The sequence below is a fragment of the Ursus americanus genome, chromosome 7, assembly GCF_024610735.1.
Source record: "Ursus americanus isolate L20-20 chromosome 7, mUrsAme1.1.p, whole genome shotgun sequence".
Lineage (NCBI taxonomy): Eukaryota > Metazoa > Chordata > Mammalia > Carnivora > Ursidae > Ursus > Ursus americanus.
Window position 1 is genome coordinate 17379232 of NC_142133.1, and position 18480 is coordinate 17397711.

The 18480-nt window shown below is 41.1% G+C and overlaps 1 protein-coding gene across 1 annotated transcript in view; it reads left to right on the plus strand.

Annotated features, from left to right (window-relative positions):
• The first annotated feature begins 349 nt into the window (after positions 1-349).
• The window catches only part of PPP1R21 (protein phosphatase 1 regulatory subunit 21), a 64363-nt gene continuing 46232 nt past the window's right edge, over positions 350-18480 (plus strand). Inside the window, exons 1-6 of the mRNA XM_045787951.2 lie at positions 350-481; positions 10528-10596; positions 13529-13675; positions 16308-16409; positions 17542-17706; positions 17892-17950. Of these exons, the coding sequence (XP_045643907.2) occupies positions 425-481; positions 10528-10596; positions 13529-13675; positions 16308-16409; positions 17542-17706; positions 17892-17950 (599 nt within the window). The 5' untranslated portion in view covers positions 350-424. The remainder of the gene's footprint in view (positions 482-10527; positions 10597-13528; positions 13676-16307; positions 16410-17541; positions 17707-17891; positions 17951-18480) is intronic.

Below are 18480 nucleotides of genomic sequence, written 5' to 3' on the forward strand. Positions count from 1 at the left end.
CTCCTCGGTTCCCCTCCCCTCCCGGCCCCCCGCCCATTCTGGGGGCTCTCATCATTCTCTTCCTTTCTTGATTCTCTCCTTCCCCATTCTAGGTCGCCATCTTGGGCCATGCGTCAAGATGGCGCCTCTGGTCCCAGAGGCAGAGCCCTGGCGCTCCAGCGAGGCTGCGCACGGACGTGCTCAGGCGCGGGAGGGTGGGGCGGTGGCGACCAGACGCTGCCCCGCCCCCGGTAGTCGCCCCGCCCCTGGTCCCACTCCGCCTTCCTCCCACCGGGCGAACCCGGAAGTGGAGGAGGAGGCGCGGCGGCGGTGGCCGAGCGGGCAGGCGCTGGCGGAGCCCAACCGTGGAGCGTGTCTGGGGTTGGGGGCGGGGGGCGGGGCTGAGCGGCCTGGGCAGCCAGGCCCGGACGGGGCGGGGGAGGCCATGGCCTCGGCAGAGTTGCAGGGGAAGTACCAGAAGCTGGCTCAGGAGTACTCGAAGGTACCCATCGTGGGCGGGGAGTAGGGGGTCCCCGGCCCTGCGGCCTCGGGTTGCCTTGGCAGCTACTCGTCGGGACGGAGGGGAACGGCGAAGGGGGCACGCTCGCGTGCCCCTCCTCTCTGCCTTCTCTGTCCACCATTACCATGCCTCCACCTGCAACTCCCAGGAGATGGGGCCGGGCCGTGTCTGGGTCCCTGTGCGGTTCTGCGGGAAGGAGCAGGAGTTTGATTCCTCCTTCTCACTAAACTAGCGGGCTTGGAACTGGGGTGTCCGAATCCTAGCTTCTGCCTCTGGTGCTGGTCGGGAAGGGAAGGGAAGGGTAAGGACCAACCCCTCCACTGCTGCTTCCTCAATTTTCCTAGACCAGTGATGGGAAAGACCAAGCTTTCTTCCTTCTTACAGGAATGAGATGAGGATAAAGATATTTATGTGTCCCCAGGCAGTCAGTTCGGGAGGGTAGAGAGAGCCATTCGTGTAAACTGTTTCACTGGGGATGGGTGGTTACGAATGTATTTAGTGCGTTGGCAAGATGTTGTCTGGAGATGATTTTGAAAGCTTGAGTGCTAGGGCTGTGTCCTTTTTTCTGTCTTTTCCCTCGGTCACCTGGAGTGGGGCAGAACACCCAGGTGCTCAATACATGTTGAATTAAGCAAATAGGAACCTGCCCCTTTGTCATATTTATGGCATCCGTCTTTAAATGATGGAACCCTTTCCTTGGAAAAGGGCGGTGCTGCTTCTAAGGTGTTGCTGCCTTAAGAATATTCTAATGAAGTTATAAAAGAATCCCACATCCTCGGAAGTTGATTCAACAGCCATTAAGCTTACTTTTCAATGATCTGGCATCATGGGAGCATTGGGAAGACTTAGCCCCCTTTTGACAATTTGGAGAAACGGATGCACATTTTTTCCTTAGGGTTTCACTTAACACATATTCAGCAAGGTAAAATGAACTATTGTTTGAAAAATAAAACCTTTGCCTAAACATACACACTTACGTTTTTTCACCATCAGATGGGAGCCTTTTGAGATACAATACTTATTCCAGCGGTGCTACCATCGGCAAAACTTCTTGCATTTACATTTGGAATTGTCTTAAGAGCCTGTAGCACAGTGTCAGTGGATGGCAAGTTTTCAGCCTTTGAAAGAGTATATTTTCTTGTTTGAAAGGGTCAGAAGTTGTTTGGAACAAATCCATATGATGAAGGAGAGTGGGTGGAGAATGTCAATACTCAAAAGTTGGCTCTACTGTTTTGGGTGAAAATCTTTTATGACTGTAAAGTAAGGGGACTGATTTTCTTCTCCAGAGAATAAACAATCTCAGAAGGCAATTCCAAATGGCAAAAGAGAGTTCTAAAAATGTTTTAAGCAGTAACTGCATTGCTGAAATAGTTGTATGGCCTTCCAAAAGTATCAAAAACTTTGGAAGATTTTATTTTTTTGGATATATATGCTTTTTCGTTCAACAGACATATATTATGTGCCTCCTGTGAACAGTCTGCCAGGGTCTGTTGAGTGAGGCAGAGTTCCAGTTTAAGGAGAATCCTTTAATAGAATGTTCAGACGTTGTACATAATTATGATACAGTATGACGAGTGTTAGTTCTGTGGGAACACAAAAGAGATGGAGGGTGAGAGTCGAAGTTACTCAGATTGGGAAATAGGGAAGAGGGGGGGTTGGTAGCATCCCAGGCGAAGGGAACAGTCCATGTTTGCAGTCATGAAAGCACGTTAAGGTACACAGCAGAGAGTGGTGAAGTAAGGTTGGAGAGCTGATTTGGACCTGATCATCATAAAGGGTTGTGGATGTCAAATAAGTTTGAACTTTATTTTTTGAATAATAGAGGTCAAAGGTTTTTAATTTAGGAGGGGAACTGGTAACTATGTGGAGGATGGATTGAAATTGGGAAAGATTGGTGAAAAGAAGACCAGACTGTAGGCTTTTGGAATAGTTTTGGGAAGTGTAATACAGAACTAATTCAAATTAGTGACTGTTCAGATGGAGAGGAGGGCCTAGATTTAGGACTTAGGGTTAAAGTACCTTTTTACTTACATCTTTTTTTTAAATTTATTTTTAAAGATTTTATTTATTTATTTTAGAGAGAGAGAGTGCGTGTATGAATTGGGAGGTGCACCGGTGGAGGGAGCAAGAATCTGAAGCAGGCTCGCACTGAGTGCAGAGCCCCATGCTGTTTGATCCCACGACCACGAGATCACAGCCTGAGCAGAAACCAAGTGTCGGTCGCTCAGCCCACTGAGCCACCCAGGCGCCCCTGGTTACCTCTATTTTGTGTGCACTTTGTAGCACTAAACTTATGAAGAATATAGTGTATGAGGCACTCCTCCTTGTGTCTTATTCATTCTGTGGGATGTGGTGAGTGAAGGGAGACTGAAGAGTTTATCGTGCAGTTCTGAGATGAAGGGACATGACTGCCCCTGATGGATGCCACTGACGGGAAGGCGAGCCAGTTTAGAGCAAAGGGGTGTATTAAAGGTTAGATGCAATTATAGAATTTGAAGGTTGCAAGGCACATTAAAGTTATCTTGTTCACACAGTAACTTGAGGTATTGTTGGGGTAACTGCTGCAAATTTCTAGTGGAGATGGACTGGCTAAAAGTCAGGACAAAGGCCAGAGCTTTTGCAATAATTCCTGTGAAGACAAGTACTTGAACTGCAAGAGTTAATCAGGGTGGAACACTTTAGGTAGACTCTTTGGGGAACACCTGTGGGAAGGGTGTCAAGGAAGGAGGAGATGCTAAGGAGACTCTAGGAGGTCTGCCAGACTTGAGGTTATTTATATCTCAGATTGGGCTAGATCATTTTTCATCCTTTTAATTGCAATGTGATGGAAATTTCAGAACATAAGAGAACAGAGATTGGTGAAAAGATTTCATGTGCTTTTTATTCTCTGTCAATTCTAGTGCCAAGCGATTTCTAGATAGCATCTATGCTACCTTCAGCCCTGAGCCTGTGGAAGGGGCACTCTAGCTTTGTGTTACCTTCCCTGGTGCAGAAACTGTGGGCTGATGTTGAAATCCAGTTAGGTCTTTTTCCTTATTTAGGATACAAAGACAGTAGAGTTCCTCATAAACATTAGAAGGAGGCTACGTATCAAGAGCAACAAGCATGATCCCTAAACGAAGGACATTTACAGAATCTCCTTGTTCTGATTTAGTGCAGATCTCAGCCTGTTTTCCAGGAAGGAGCCCATTTCTTGCTTAAGAACGGTGGTCATAATATTCTTTCCTCCCAAGAAGGAAAAAAAAATGGCCTGAGGAGCTCCCATTTAAGAGACTGAAAGTCTAGTTCGATAAAAGATGGATCATGGGAGGCCAAAGTAGATGAGAATTTCTGAGGCATACATACCGCTAAAATGTAAAGTGTTATGGACAGGCCAGTAAAAGTAGAGATTAAGACCCTAGTAGTTTGGGCAATTAGGAGGTCATTGGAGGCTTTTGAAACTTCAGGTTTAATAAAGTTTAGGGGAGGGGAAAGGTGTATGCAGCTGGTTTTCAGAGGTTTATGAAGGTAATTGGTAAGCAATGCAAGCTACTTCTTTGAGATGTGAGGGAAAGCTAATCGGGACCCCTGTTACTGTACCGTAGATCGGTTCTTACATGGTGTCTGGGTCAGTGGTTCTCTAAGTGTGGCTCCTGGATCAGCATCATCTGTATCTGGGAACGAGTTAGAAGTATATGTTCTCAGGCCCACCTGGGACCTACTGAATCTGAAACTGGTGGTCAAACCCAGCAATCTGTGTGTAACAAACCTCTGCAGTGATTTGGATGCACGCCAAAAGTTTGAGAACCGTTGCTCATGGCATAGCTTTTTCTCAGTTAATCTTTTCAAAGCTCTTTTTGAGGCAGTAAAAACAAGTGGGAAAGTCAGACATCCAGTATTTCTCTTAACAGTTTACTTAGCAATCGATGCTTCTTTTAGTGATGAAGGAGATTGCCTTTGGGAGCTTTTTAGATTTACACTCTTAGGAAATAGCTGTTCATATTGGTGAAGGGTCAGTTTTGACTTGGTGTCTTTGCTTTCTAGATAGCAGAGCTTGGTGGAACCCGATTAATTGCCCCTTCCTGTAAGAAAAATTGACTCAGGAGCTGGATTAAAAATGAGTATCGTTTGAATTAAAATCTAATATCAGCCCCCCCTTCATCCCCCCCGCCATGTGTAGAGTTTACTACTAAAGTTTGATTGGAAAACAGCATTGTGTTCAGTGCTGTTCAATGGAACTTTCCATGAGAATGAAAGTGTTCTGTATCTATGCTGTCCAGCAGAGCAAACCACTAACTGTTTGGTACTATTGAACACTTCCAGTGTGGCTAGAGCAACTAGGGAACAGAATGTTAGATTTTATTTAAAATTGAATTTAAATAGGCACAGGTGGCTTTTGGCTACCCTGTTAGAAAGTGCTAGCTTAGCCCCTAGGTCAGTTCATCACAGACACAGAATGTCTCTGTGACTCACCTGAAGACCTCGTTGAACTGCAGATTCTGGTTCAGTAGGTCTGGGGTGGGACCTGAGAGTCTGCTGCTCCCAGCTGATGCTGTGTCTGCAGACCACACTTTGAATAGTAAGGCCTTAGAAAAGCCGGGGGTGTCCGTCCTACTCTTCCTCTTTAATCCAACTGATCTAGTCATCCAGTCACTGGTGAGGCAGCTAGACTGCAGGGGCTGTGGATAGGGTGTTGTCCTAAGGAGTTGCCCTGGATGGGAGCAAGAGAAAGGGTTCTGTCTGAGGCAGGTCTGAGAGAAGAAGATGTTTCCTGCCTCATTGACAGAGTAACTCCAGCCACTACTACCTGGTACTGCAGAGCCTACAGGTATTCCTCTATGTGGTCCTACTGGACACCAAGAATCCTCAAAAGGCCTGAATCTAAATTGCTAAAGACCACTCTGCAGACCGCTGTACGTAACTCTGGTTCTGGAACAGTCAGGCTTATCACAAAGCTATTGCTCTAGGGACAGAGAGTGGTGGTAAGTCAACTATGATCTCTCCTTCCGCTTTGACAATCTATGATGGGATAATGATTCCAAGATTAGAGATTTACTGCCTTCAATCACGGACTGTTGGAAGAGTTTGTGGAAAAAGAGAGATGAATCACATAGACACATTTTCTCATCTTATCCCCAACAGTCTTCTGTGTTAGAACCACTCTTACATAACTGTTTCCTCCAATGGACATTTTGACATTTTACAAGTTTTACAACCCTATAAAACAAACTATTAAACATATAAGCTTTTCTTCATTACAAAGTAATGTGTACAATATATAACCCTAAACCCATTTCTAAGCCTCACCCAAACCCTGATTTGAAGCTTCAAAATACTGAAGTCATCTGCAGATCCCAGCTTCAGAGTCCCTGACCTGGATGATCCCTAAAACTCCTTCCACTTCCACCATTTTCAGTATTCCAAAGTGCTGGGAATACCAGTTGGTCTTTCTCTCTACCTACTTGCTTGTACCTCCCCCTGGACGGGGATAAACTACCCGTAGGCTCTGCAGTACCAGGGAGTGGTGTCTGGAGTTATCCTATCATTGAGGAAGGAAGCAAACCTTGGGGAAAGGTCAGAGAGGGACTGTTAGAGTAATGAAGCTTTATAGCTGTATGATGCATTATCTTCAAACACCTTTTATATACAGTATTTAATTTGACTGGTTAACTAAACATTTATTGAGTGCCTTCTCTATCCAGGGTTTTGATCTTTCACTGTAGGCAGGACATACAGGAAGTAGGCTGTAGTCTCTACCATGAGCTGCAGTTTTATTGGGAGATGGGAGATGAGTACAGAAGTCAAACATAAATTAGTAAATGTAAAATTTACTACTTTAAAAAGTAAAATTAAAGCTGACCAGTTTAATAAGAGATGTCTTCTGACTAGTTAGGTCCCAAAGAAACAGACGGGCAAGCTCCCTGCGGACCACAGGGAGTGGTTAGGAAACATGGACAAAGTAGGACCAGAGGTAGTAAGTAAGCTCCTAGAAGAACAGCTGGGATTTGGTTGATCAAAATAAGGGCTGTGCTTTCAAAGTAAAGTAAAGCGAATCAGAAGATTACAAGACCATGAAAAATGAGGTTTAAAAGGACTAAGGGTTTCAGAGCTGGGCTGCAGAGCTACTCTTCCTCTACTGGATGGAATAGAAGAGCTTGGTGCACAGCTGCTTGCAAGTGAGCGATATCATTTTCTGGACAGTTTTTCCTAATGAAGACTTCAGGGCTGTTGTTTCTTAGTTAGGCCCACATGCATTGGAGCCTCCATACGTATCTCCTGGAGGCATTAGTGACCATCTGGTGATCTTGTACCTATTTTTAAAACAGAAAACTGTGTGCATTTGCTTCCCCACTGTGGTGAATGCTGGTGAGGAGAAAGATGGATCCTAAAAGACCAGACTGATCACAGCAGCATCAGCATTTGACAAGCTGCTGGTTCACTAATGCACTAGTGTGGCCATAGTGATGCTGAAATGCAGGGAGACGCCACATGCCAGGAAGTGTAATTAACATGGCAGTGGTGTGTGCTGAGCTTATGATTGTCATCCTTTTCTACCTTCATAAGTATATTAGCTAAATATTTCTAAAGGAGCTGCATTTTCTGCGAAGCAGTGTTATTGAAACCATGTTTTTGTTGTTGATCAGTTTAGCAAATAGTATTTTCCAAAGGAATATCCAAATCATTTTTTGTTGTAATCAGATTGAATTCTATACAGCAGTAATTTAAGAGTTTTGTTTTGTGGGATGCCTAGTGGGCTCGGTTGGTGGACTGTGGGACTCTTGATCTCAGGGTTGTGAGTTTGAGCCCCGTGTTGGGCATAGAGATTACTTAAAAATAAAATCTTTAAGAAAAAATTTTGTTTTGCTTTTTAACAAAGTAGGCTGTTCAGTTTGCTTTAAGTAGCTTTTAAGTGTGTCTTAGAAATGAAAGTTAAGGTTCTTTTTTTTAAATTGTCGTGGTTCTGGTCCTACAGAAAACGATCAGTTCAGTAGATTTCAGGCTTCACCTGTAGTTTTTTTTTTTTTTTAAGATTTTATTTATTTATTCGACAGAGATAGAGACAGCCAGCGAGAGAGGGAACACAAGCAGGGGGAGTGGGAGAGGAAGAAGCAGGCTCATAGCGGAGGAGCCTGATGTGGGGCTCGATCCCATAACGCCGGGGTCACGCCCTGAGCCGAAGGCAGACGCTTAACTGCTGTGCCACCCAGGCGCCCCCACCTGTAGTTCTTGAAGCAGTCATTAGGATCTTCTAAATACCCCAGAAAGAAGAGAGATGTAGGAGATCACAGGCCAAAGTTAGGACAGGGGCATGAAATGAAACCTGAAGCCCAGAGTTGTATTGCTGTCTTCTGGCTCTGTGGATTTGAAAGTATTTATTGAATTCTGTTACCTAGGTAGCACATTATCCAAGAGTATGGTGATCCTGCTGCAAAAGAAAATTCTATGTGATGGAAATCAATATTAAAGTGGTACTTCTTTTTTCTGAACTTGTAGAGCAGAAGTGCCCCAACTTTTTCTGTAAAGAGACTATTAGTAAATATATAAGGCATAGGGCCGTACATTTTCTTTGCAACTACTTGTCTCTGTCATTGTAGGTCAAAAGCAACCCTAGACAATAGAGAAATGAGTGTGGTTCTGTTCTAGTAAAACTTTAAATTAGGTAGGGGCGCCTGGGTGGCGACTGACTGTTGGTTTTTGCTCAGCTCAGGCTGTGATCATCAGGGTTGTGAGATTGAGCCCTGTGTCAGGCTCCATGCTCAGCGTGGAGTTTGCTTGAGATTCTCTATCCCTCTCCCTTTGCTCCTCCCACCCCCCCACTCACTCACTCTCAAATAAATGAATCTTTTTTTTTTTTTTTTAATTTTAGTTATTTATTTGACAGAGAGAGAGAGTGCACACACACAAACAAGGGGGGGTGGCAGACAGAGGGAGAGGGAGAAGCAGGCTTCCCTTGGAGCAGGGAGCCCAATGCAGGGCTTGATCCTAGGACCCTGGGATCATGACCTGAGCTGAAGGCAGATGCTTAAGGCATCCTTCAAATAAATGAATCCTTTAAAAAAATTGTTTTTTTAAATTAGGTAGCAGGTCAATATGGCCCACAGGCCTTAGTTTGCAATACTTCTTGCAGGGAATTTAAGTAGTAGTAAGTACTGCTAGTTATCTTGTATCGTCCCTTTTAAATTTAAGCTCTTGGCAAACCACTGCTTTTACTTCTTTCTCTCCTCCATATCCTTTAGCGCGATGCCTTACACCAGGCAAGTTATGTTATCTATTATCCCTTTGATTCTAGTGTAGTAATAAGAGTTCTGTTTCCATTTTGGGGGCCCTTTAACATTTAGAAAGTACTTTGACATAGGTTTCTTATCTGGTTCTCACAACAATGTCAGAAGAAGGAAGATAGGTTAGATGTATTCACCCATTTTATAGACCGTATAACTGAGGCTCAGAATGGTTAAGTGAATTTTTCAAGTTTAAATTGTCTACTAAATGGCAGAGCAAGATTTGGGTCTTCTTTCTGTCGTGATAGTGAGCTGTTATCTTTAACTTTCTAAAAATAGAAGAAACTCATTTTTTAATCTGTGTTTTGCTCAAGCTATTGAATATCCTGCAGTATTCCTGCTTTTCTTAGATTCTTAGCTAAATTTTCTATTGAATTCCACATACTCAGTTTAAGGTTTAGTATTTAAATATTATTCTTTTGGCACAGAGGAGGGTCATTTCTGTTCTCAGGAGACAGATCTGAGTTATGCAGAATTAGAAGTAGATTTTTTTTAAGCTCACAGATAAAATCATTCTATTTGTTCAGTTTCTCAGAGAAGAACCTGGTCTTTCATGGTCTCTGTACTGAACCCTCAGAATATGAGTCTGTAAACCTTTTGCTTTGGCTACATAGGACTTGTATATTTATACTTACATGCTCAGTGTTATCCTTGCTGAGAACTTTCCTCTTCCTACAGAAGTGGATTTTATCTTTCGAAATCCTGCAAGTGGTGGTTGTATATATATACACACATACATACAATTCATTTAGCTGTAGAATTCTTGATTTGTATACTTTATTTAAAACAAAGTTATACCTCAATTAAAAAAAAAAAAAAAAGCCCACGTCCTGCCTCTTCAAAGACTTCCCCCAAGCTTTCCAGCTTACTTTTCTCTCTTATACGTAGCTTTAGACAATAGTAGCCAATATTGTCTAATGGTGTTACGACTCTGGAGTCAAATCTGCTGGGGTCTGAATCTCAGCATTGCCACTTCACTTCTCTGTACTTCAGTTTGCTCATCTGTAAAATGGACACAATTATAGTACCTACTTCATAGGATTGTGAAGATAAGTGAGGTAATACATGGAAAGCACTTAGGACAGTGCCTGGCATATGATGAGTTTTCAAATGTTACCTGCTACTACCAGCTTCTGGATTGAGTCTGCTTCTTTGTTGCTTTCATACACTGCCTTAGCTGATGTCTTATTGCAAGTCTACCATCCTGAGGTTATTGTGGGGGATGATATTTGTGTCACTAATATTAGGCACCATGTCCTGCTAGGTATGTTTAATGTCCTACACTTTGATTCTCTGTAGAGTTCTTATTTTGTAATTAGTCTGATTCTATGTATTTTACAAATGAATGTGTGCCAGGGTTTCAAGGAAAATGGCATACACGGTACCCTATTATTTATTATATTAGTTTTTATTAGTTTATTGTATTAGTATTTAGTATTAGTTTATTGTATTAGTTTTTATATAAGGAAGAGACTTGGTTTTACAGAAAGAACCATGTCCTGGTTGGAAGTCAAGAGACCTGGATTTTGGTGTTGATTCTGTCACTGATTAGCATTATGTCATTGGGCAGCTCAGCCTCTGTGCTAATCTGAAAAATGGCAGAATGGTGGTATCTACTATTCTCTTCCATGCTAATATTTTTATCCTTTTATATATGTGAGAAGATGGTTACTCAGTGTAATCATTCCTATGAAGTAATGGTAAGTGATTTCCTTGCTACAAGTGATTGCTTTATATTAAAAATTAACTATTGCTTTGTACTGTTTTCAGCTTCGGGCTCAGAATCAGGTCCTGAAAAAAGGTGTTGTGGATGAACAGGCGAATTCTGCTGCTTTAAAGGTATGAAACAGGTTATGTGTATTGTGAGGGTTAAGTTAGTGTTTGGTGATACTCAAAGCAAGGAATTCAGCTGGTTTTCTGTGTTAAAGTCCCAACTATGACACTGATTCACTAGGGATAGGTGAAGGTAATATAGTTTTTTTGTTTTTAATTTTCTTACTTGCTTAGGTATGAATGTGATGCACTTTGATTTCTTTAGCTAAAAACTAAAAAAAGAACTATTTGATTTTTATCTCCTGAGTTTTTCTTATACGTCATAGCCTCTCTTTAGCTAAATTCATCGGGATTAATGGAGCTTCTTGTCTCTCTTCATCACTAGACAGCACTCTGAAGGGGCCTATGTCATATTCATATTTATATGCCCAGCATTTAGCAGATGGTTGTCCCGTAATGAATGGATTTGAAAGTGTGAATCATTTAGTCTATTAATCTTGCTTTTGGGTTGAGCTACTTAATAGTAATAACCTGTGTAAATCAGGCTACTCTGTTTGAGTGATACATTTTTATCATCAGCATCTTTACTGAGGGGAGAAATACAATAGGAGATGAGGAAATTTGTTTCTACCTCATTCTGGTAGGCATGTCATAAATTTTTTTTTTTTTTTTTTTTTTTTTTTTTGCTTAGTGATCTTTTTAATTGGATAAATTAAATTAACTCTAGGATATAGATTTCTTCTTGGCCTGTTTCCATTAAATATACTGTCTTTGTCATTCTTCACCTTCTCCCTTGTGCCCTGTTGAGACAAAAGGGATTACTATTCCCTTTACTCTTATCTCTTTCTGAAATAGCTCCTAACCAGTGACCTATCCAGGGTGATTCCACTCAGGTAGCCCAGAAATATGTCCTTTTACCTAGCCAGTGTTGGGCCCTACCGTAGAGAACTCTGTCTTGAGAATGTCCCCCACTCAGGTGCTGTTGCACAGACTTGGCTGAGGCGGCTCAGAACACTGTACCCATACTTGCAAAGCTCTCTGAGCCCAAGCCAAGATTATTAAAAATAAGCTTTTTTTGTAGCCAGGATTTGTTAGTCAAGTTATTATTGCCTTAATCATTGAAGAAATAATCATTATCTCTTAACTATGTTTAAAACCTATGACTGGGAAAGGTATTTCTTAGTGTGTCTTAGTAGCCCACTCTGGGTGTGTGACAGCGTCACATGCTGGTTGTGGTTGTGTTTGATTAACTCTGTGGTGGTGGCAATGGTGGTAACATTGGTGATGGTGACGGCAGGTTCTGTTTATTCAGTTCTCACTGTGTGTCAGGCATTGTGCCAAGCACATTACATCCACTCTGTCAGTTAACCTTCACACAAGTCTGTGAGGGCAGATAACATTATCATGGTCCCCATTGCAGAAACTAGAGTTTGCAGAGAGGTTGAGATAGCTGTCTTCTGAAATCAATGACTGGTTAATGGAGTAGGAGCATTAGTCAGTTGGTGATGAATTCTGAGGATGTAAAGAAATTACTCTTTGCTTTACTATTCATTGTGGTGGTCATTACAGTTCAAGTAAGAATGGCAATTTGCTGGTTTGCTCAATGGGAAGGTTGGGATGTCTTCTGTTACGGCAGGCACATAGATTGGGTTTGCCTCTTCAGTGAGTTGTTGGAGATAGTAAGCATTCATTGATTTGGATTTCTTTAACTTGAAATACAGGATAATTTGGATATGGGCTGGGTCTATATTTGCCATTAAGCTCCAAGCAAAAATTAAGGGCTTACTAAAAAACAATAGAAAAGAAAAATGTTTCTCTACTTAATGGAAACATTATTCTATCCTTCTGGCTGCTCTCAACATGCAGATAATGTCAGTAGCTGGCAGACACCAGCCTTTGGTTTCTAGGTTGCTGTTTCAATATACTTCTATCACTTTGTCATTAAAGCTTGACCTCGTCTTAGCTTTGCAGTGGTTTTTCAGTGAAAGTAATGTAACTACAGTTCTTTAAATATACAGTAGGATATGGTCATCTGTGTTTGATTACCAGTGAACACAAAGTTGTCACAATATCGTAGTAAAATATAGTGAGAATAATATATTTTTTTAAAGATTTTATTTATTTATTTGACAGAGACAGCCAGCGAGAGAGGGAACACAAGCAGGGGGAGTAGGAGAGGAAGAAGCAGGCTTCCAGCGGAGGAGCCTGATGTGGGGCTCGATCCCATAACGCCGGGATCACGCCCTGAGTCGAAGGCAGACGCTTAATGACCGCGCTACCCAGGCGCCCCTGAGAGTAATATTTTTTTAAAAATAGAGCTAAATTAAATATTTCTCTAGTTTTCCGCTTTCTTACCTCATTGTGGTGTAAACGGTACAAAATGGGCAGTAGAAGATACATTGTGTAGATTTTAGATTTTGTTTCTATTTTTACTTAAAACTTTAAGGTGAATTGATGCAGCATCTAAAAATATTCTCGTGTTAGGATAATATTGATTTTTATCTTTGACAAATCAGAATACTTTAAAATTAAGTATAGTGGAAGGACTTCATTTTGACTGACTTAAATTCAGGGAGGATTTATTGAAAAAAATGAATCCCAATAAATTGCTTCCCATTCTTACTGAAGGGCATCATCAGTGAGTAGGAGGTTCTCTTTCACAATTCAAGTTTATAAAATTGTAGCCTCAGGCATTGTGCCTCCTCACTGCCAGACACCCATATAACAACATTATGGAATAATACAGAGTTGTAGATATTTTACTTTAAGTTGATGAATGTCTGTTACTTCAGTAGATATACTTTTTTAAATTTACCTGTTTGCCCCCAAAAAATGGTTTTGTCACAAAACAGAGCTGAAAACATGGGAACTGGCATGATCAACATGCAGTGTGGATTCCCAAGAGGTTTGATCATATTTTAGTGAAACAAAAATAATTTCATTATTTGAAACCTTAAGGCTAAATTATAAGGAATGGTCTGTTTTCACTATGATGTAGGAACAACTGAAAATGAAGGATCAATCACTGAGAAAACTACAGCAGGAAATGGACAGTTTGACATTTCGAAATCTGCAGCTTGCCAAGAGGGTAGAACTACTTCAAGATGAATTGGCTCTAAGTGAACCCCGAGGCAAGAAAAACAAGGTAGGTCAAATAAAAGCAAGTTAGTGAGACCTTGTCTCCTAGGTACAGACATCTACAGGCCATCTGGTTTTAACAGAACACCTCCCTTCCAAATTCCCTAATGTTCCATTATTATGCTTGGATATGGGGTCAAGGAAACAGACACTTACAATTAATCTATGTGGTAATATTAGAGGCATTTTTATGCAAAAGTAAGTTTTGAATAATTTGTTAGAAGCAAACATGTGCATATTAGATTTAGTGTCTGAGAAAAGTGAAAGGAGTAACTCATACTGGTCAAAATTACTGATATCTCTGAGTTACACTAAGATGCCATTAACTCAAGGTAGGGCAAATAGAGAAACAGTGTGGAAGTGTATAACAAGTCATGTGAAAGTAGCAATTGAAATACTTATTCCTTAGGTTTGCAAATTTGCTGCAAATATTTCTTAGTGTTTATTTTTATGAGGCTGATTTAGTATTCTTGTCTGGTCATGTAAAAATAAACTTTTTCCATTATGGTTAATATAGTGAGACATGATTCTCATTCCATAAGATGGATGGTCTGGTACTTTCGAACATTCCGTGATTAAGAAGTTGCATTTTTTTAAGGGTAGGGGCTAGTGATTGAATCTTTAAATCTCATGTGTATAGAGAGCAGCACCTGGCAAATGTGTGGATTGAGGCAGTAAAAGTAGAAGGGGAGGAGGGAAGAAGAAGGCACACAGTAACTCTGAAGCAGCACGGTATGGAGGGAAGAGCACGGGCTTTGGGGTTAAGCCCAGGCTTGAATTCTTTGTCTGCCATTTTAGCTTTGCAACCTCAGTTTCTTCATCAGCAACATGAGGATAATACTCTCAGTCTGTTGAGTATTAAATGGGATCCTGTAAAGGTGCGTAGGACTGTATTTGCCATATTATGGGCAATCAACATAATTCTATGTTAGTACCTTTCCATATACGTGTCCCCCACATAAAAGAGTTCTCTAGAGTGGTAATTTTCAAATACATGGGGAATAGAGAGGGCAAAAACAGGTATGTATTAGAATCACTTGGGGAATTTTGTCAAAATACACATGCTCTGGAAATTCTGGGAGACCTTTGGGGAAGGAATAGCCAGCCGTACGTGCTTCAAATGTGCTCCCCAGGTTAGTGAGATCCTCCCCCCAGTGCTGTTTTCATAGAGGCTTAGGTGTAACACTTCTGAGTTAATGTTAATTAAAGTTTCCAAATTTGGAAGCGCTAATGACCCAGAATGCCCAGAATATGTCATTTGGCTGTCTTCCTCGTGCAGCTCTTGTGTCCCAAATATGATGGAGGTTTAATGTTTTGTTTAGTTTCTATTTAGCGTTTTTTTTTTTTTTTTAAGATTTTATTTATTTGAGAGAGAGCACACGCACAAGCGGGAGGGAGGGGCAAAGGGAGAGGGAGAGGGAGAGAGAGAATCTCAAGCAGACTCTGTGCTGAGCACGGTGCCCTACGTGGGGCTCGATCTCATGATCTGAGATCATGACCTGAACCGAAATCAAGAGTTGGCCACTTAACTGACTGAGCCACCCTGGTGCCCCTGTTTTGTTTTGTTTTTAATATAGCTGCTGCATTTTCAAAGGGCTTTCTAATCATTGGTTCACATTGGATCAGTAAGTAACTTCATTTTAAGTGAGGAGTGAGGGCACAGGAAAGGCAGAGAAGGGTGGTGACTGATGTCCAAACACAGTTTCATTGTTAGGCCATCCGTGGAATAGTCTCAGCTCTTGTATTCCATGAAAACAAATGTTCATTTTTGGCTCTCTTAAATAGTGCTATTCTTCTATGTAGAAAAAGTTAATATTGGTAAAAAAAGGAAAAGGAAGGTATTTCTCATGATTTTTGAGCTTTTTCCTTCTGTTCATTCATGGTAGCTTTATTTTATATGGTTATATATATATTTTTAAATTAGAAATTTACGTAAACTTGTGTATGAACTTATCGTTGTGAATTCTAATTAATTTGTTACATTTTCTTAAAGGAGTTTAACAACTCAGACTCATGGAATTGCTAAAGCTGATTGCCCAAACCAAAAGATCAACTTAAAATGATATATATTTTTTATTTTTCTAAATTTAAATTCAATTGATTAACATATAATGCATTATTAGTTTCAGAGGTGGAGGTCAGTGGTTCATCAGTCTTATGTAATACCCAGTGCTCTTTATATCATGTGCTCTCCTTAATGTCCATCACCCAGTTACCCCAGCCCGCCAGTCCCCTCCAGCAACCCTCAGTTTGTTCCCTATGAGTACGAGTCTCTTATGGTTTGTCTCCCTCTCTGATTGAAATGATATATTTTAGCATATTTTCATGGCTAGCTTTCTGGACCTGCTGTGTCTTCCAGTAGAACTATTCCTGAATTCATCTGCAAAGAATAGTGAGCCGTACCTGTTCTTTATTCTCTCTCTCTTTTTTAAGCTTTCCTGCCCATTCCTATATTTGCAGTTCCTACTTGTGTCAGATAGGAAAAGTTAAATGATGGATTGTACACCTTTTGCAGGATTGTTTGAGAATGGTGCACACGTAGAAGAGACAAGCTCCTAAGGTGATAGAGAATCTGTGTACCTTAGGATGTTTCTCTAAAGGATGAAAGTTATGTGGACCTAACTTATTCTTTCCATCAGAAAAGTGGAGAATCTTCTTCTCAGTTGAGTCAAGAGCAGAAGAGTGTCTTTGATGAAGATCTGCAAAAGAAGATAGAAGAGAATGAACGGTTGCATATACAAGTGAGAAAATCTGTTTTTCCCATAAATTAAAAATGGGTCGTGTGGAATGTGGAAAAACCAATGCAGGATAGAGTGTTTTGTGTATGTGTTTTAATGTTTCCTGTGGTTGTTAGGTGTATATGTCACTGTCATTGATTCATTTCTTAAATCTCATTCATATCTTAATCTGCATGTGTGTTTTGAAATATGCATTTGTTTAGAGGACGGCAGAGTAACTTTGTAATTTAACAGTACAGAAATATACTAGGCACTGTTCATTTTATCTAGAAAATGATTAGATGGATCGTTTAGATGGGGGCTTATCAGTAAGTAGTGTTTGGTTTTTAAATTATTACTGTTTAGTTGGTTGGTATTTGTTCACCTGTTATTCTATAAGGTCTATTCCGGTACACACCATGTCGGTTTGTATGCTTTCCCCCTGGACAGGGTCTTATTCATGGCGGGAGCTCAAATATTTATGAAATGTTGAATAATTAGTGTTTACCTCCCAACATCCAGCATATTTAAGAGTCGTAGTGTAATGTCTCCGACCATGCCTCCTGAACTTTTTGTGAAATGGTGAGCATAGTCAAATGGTGGAAAATAAATATGCATTAATTCTCAGTTTAACATTTTGCAAATATAAGAAAAATGAGCTTTTGACCTCAGTGCATTTTGTGCTAAGTATTCATTATTCTTAATTAGTGCTGGATTCTTATTTAGGAAAAGAGCTTTACCTGTTTTAGGGATAACCTCTGTTTGAATTTTGATTACTTAATTGTGGAAGTTAGCGTAACAGAAAAGTTATACCCTGGTCAGTTGAAGTCTCTGTGTGCCAGAAGTTGTTTGGAAGAAATCTTTGAGCCTGAGAGGAAGGAGGTGTAGGCTTCAGTATCGATCTCCTGTGTTCAGATCTCATTTCTACTTCAGGCAAGTTGAAGCTTTGGTTTCCCCATGTGGAAAGGAGGGATAACAATAGCACTACCTCTGACATACTGTGAGGATTCTGTGATATCATACCTGTGTGGGTGTTGCGTAGTGAGTGTATGGAACCATGTGGAAATTGCTCAATGAATAGTCACTGCTGTTGCTTTTCTCTCCATTTGTATATATTTGGATATTGTGAGAAGAGAAGATGATCTTTTCTTTTCAGTTTTTTGAAGCTGACGAGCAGCACAAGCACGTGGAAGCAGAGCTGAGGAGTCGGCTGGCCACCCTGGAGATGGAGGCGGCCCAGCACCAAGCCGTGGTCGATGGCCTGACACGGAAGTACATGGAAACTATCGAGAAACTGCAGAATGACAAGGCCAAACTAGAAGTAAGCCCCACTGTTGGGGAGAGCACGTTAAGAGATAGACAGGGTTCTTGTGAATCTTCTGTGTGCTTTACGGAATTCACAGTCAGTCATTCAAGGGGTGGCTTGTTACCTCCCAAGTGTGTATCCTAAGTGTGCCCTCATCTGTAGCCTGAGCCATCTGCTTTTCTTTTTCTTCTAAAATTCAGGTAAAATCTCAGACTCTAGAAAAGGAGGCCAAGGAATGTCGGCTTCGAACAGAAGAATGGTATGTGGAAACATGAATTCCAAGGGGTCCTGAAGTAAATATTAAAGACCTGAGTTCTGGTTTAGCAGCTCCTCTCTCTTAATCTCACATTTGAAGTGAGCTGGGAGCAGGCCATCTCCAGGGTCCCTCAGTTCTGTTATCCCTAAGGCCTGACACACTCTTGGTCAGCTGGCTTGTGCATTAATTCTCAGCCTGCAGATGTTTGTGGCCATGGCAGATGGCGTTCTGGGGCTCCTGTCCTGAGGATTGAATGTGTTCTGTTTCAGGCTACACTGAAGAGAGAGCTTTCTGAGAGTTCCAGGCAGGAAAACTGACTCCTTTTCACTGTGCCTTTTAGTGATACATTTTGATTAAAACAGAGGCTACAGGATCTAATTTGGAGATACCTAAATCTTAAAATTCAAATATGATGAATTGATGGGTGGTAAACGCATAGTCCAGCCTTTAGTTGATAAATGACGTAGTACTTTAGGTTTCAATAGAATCAGTCACGTGAATTTCTTCAGTTTAGTTGCATTGGTAGAATTACA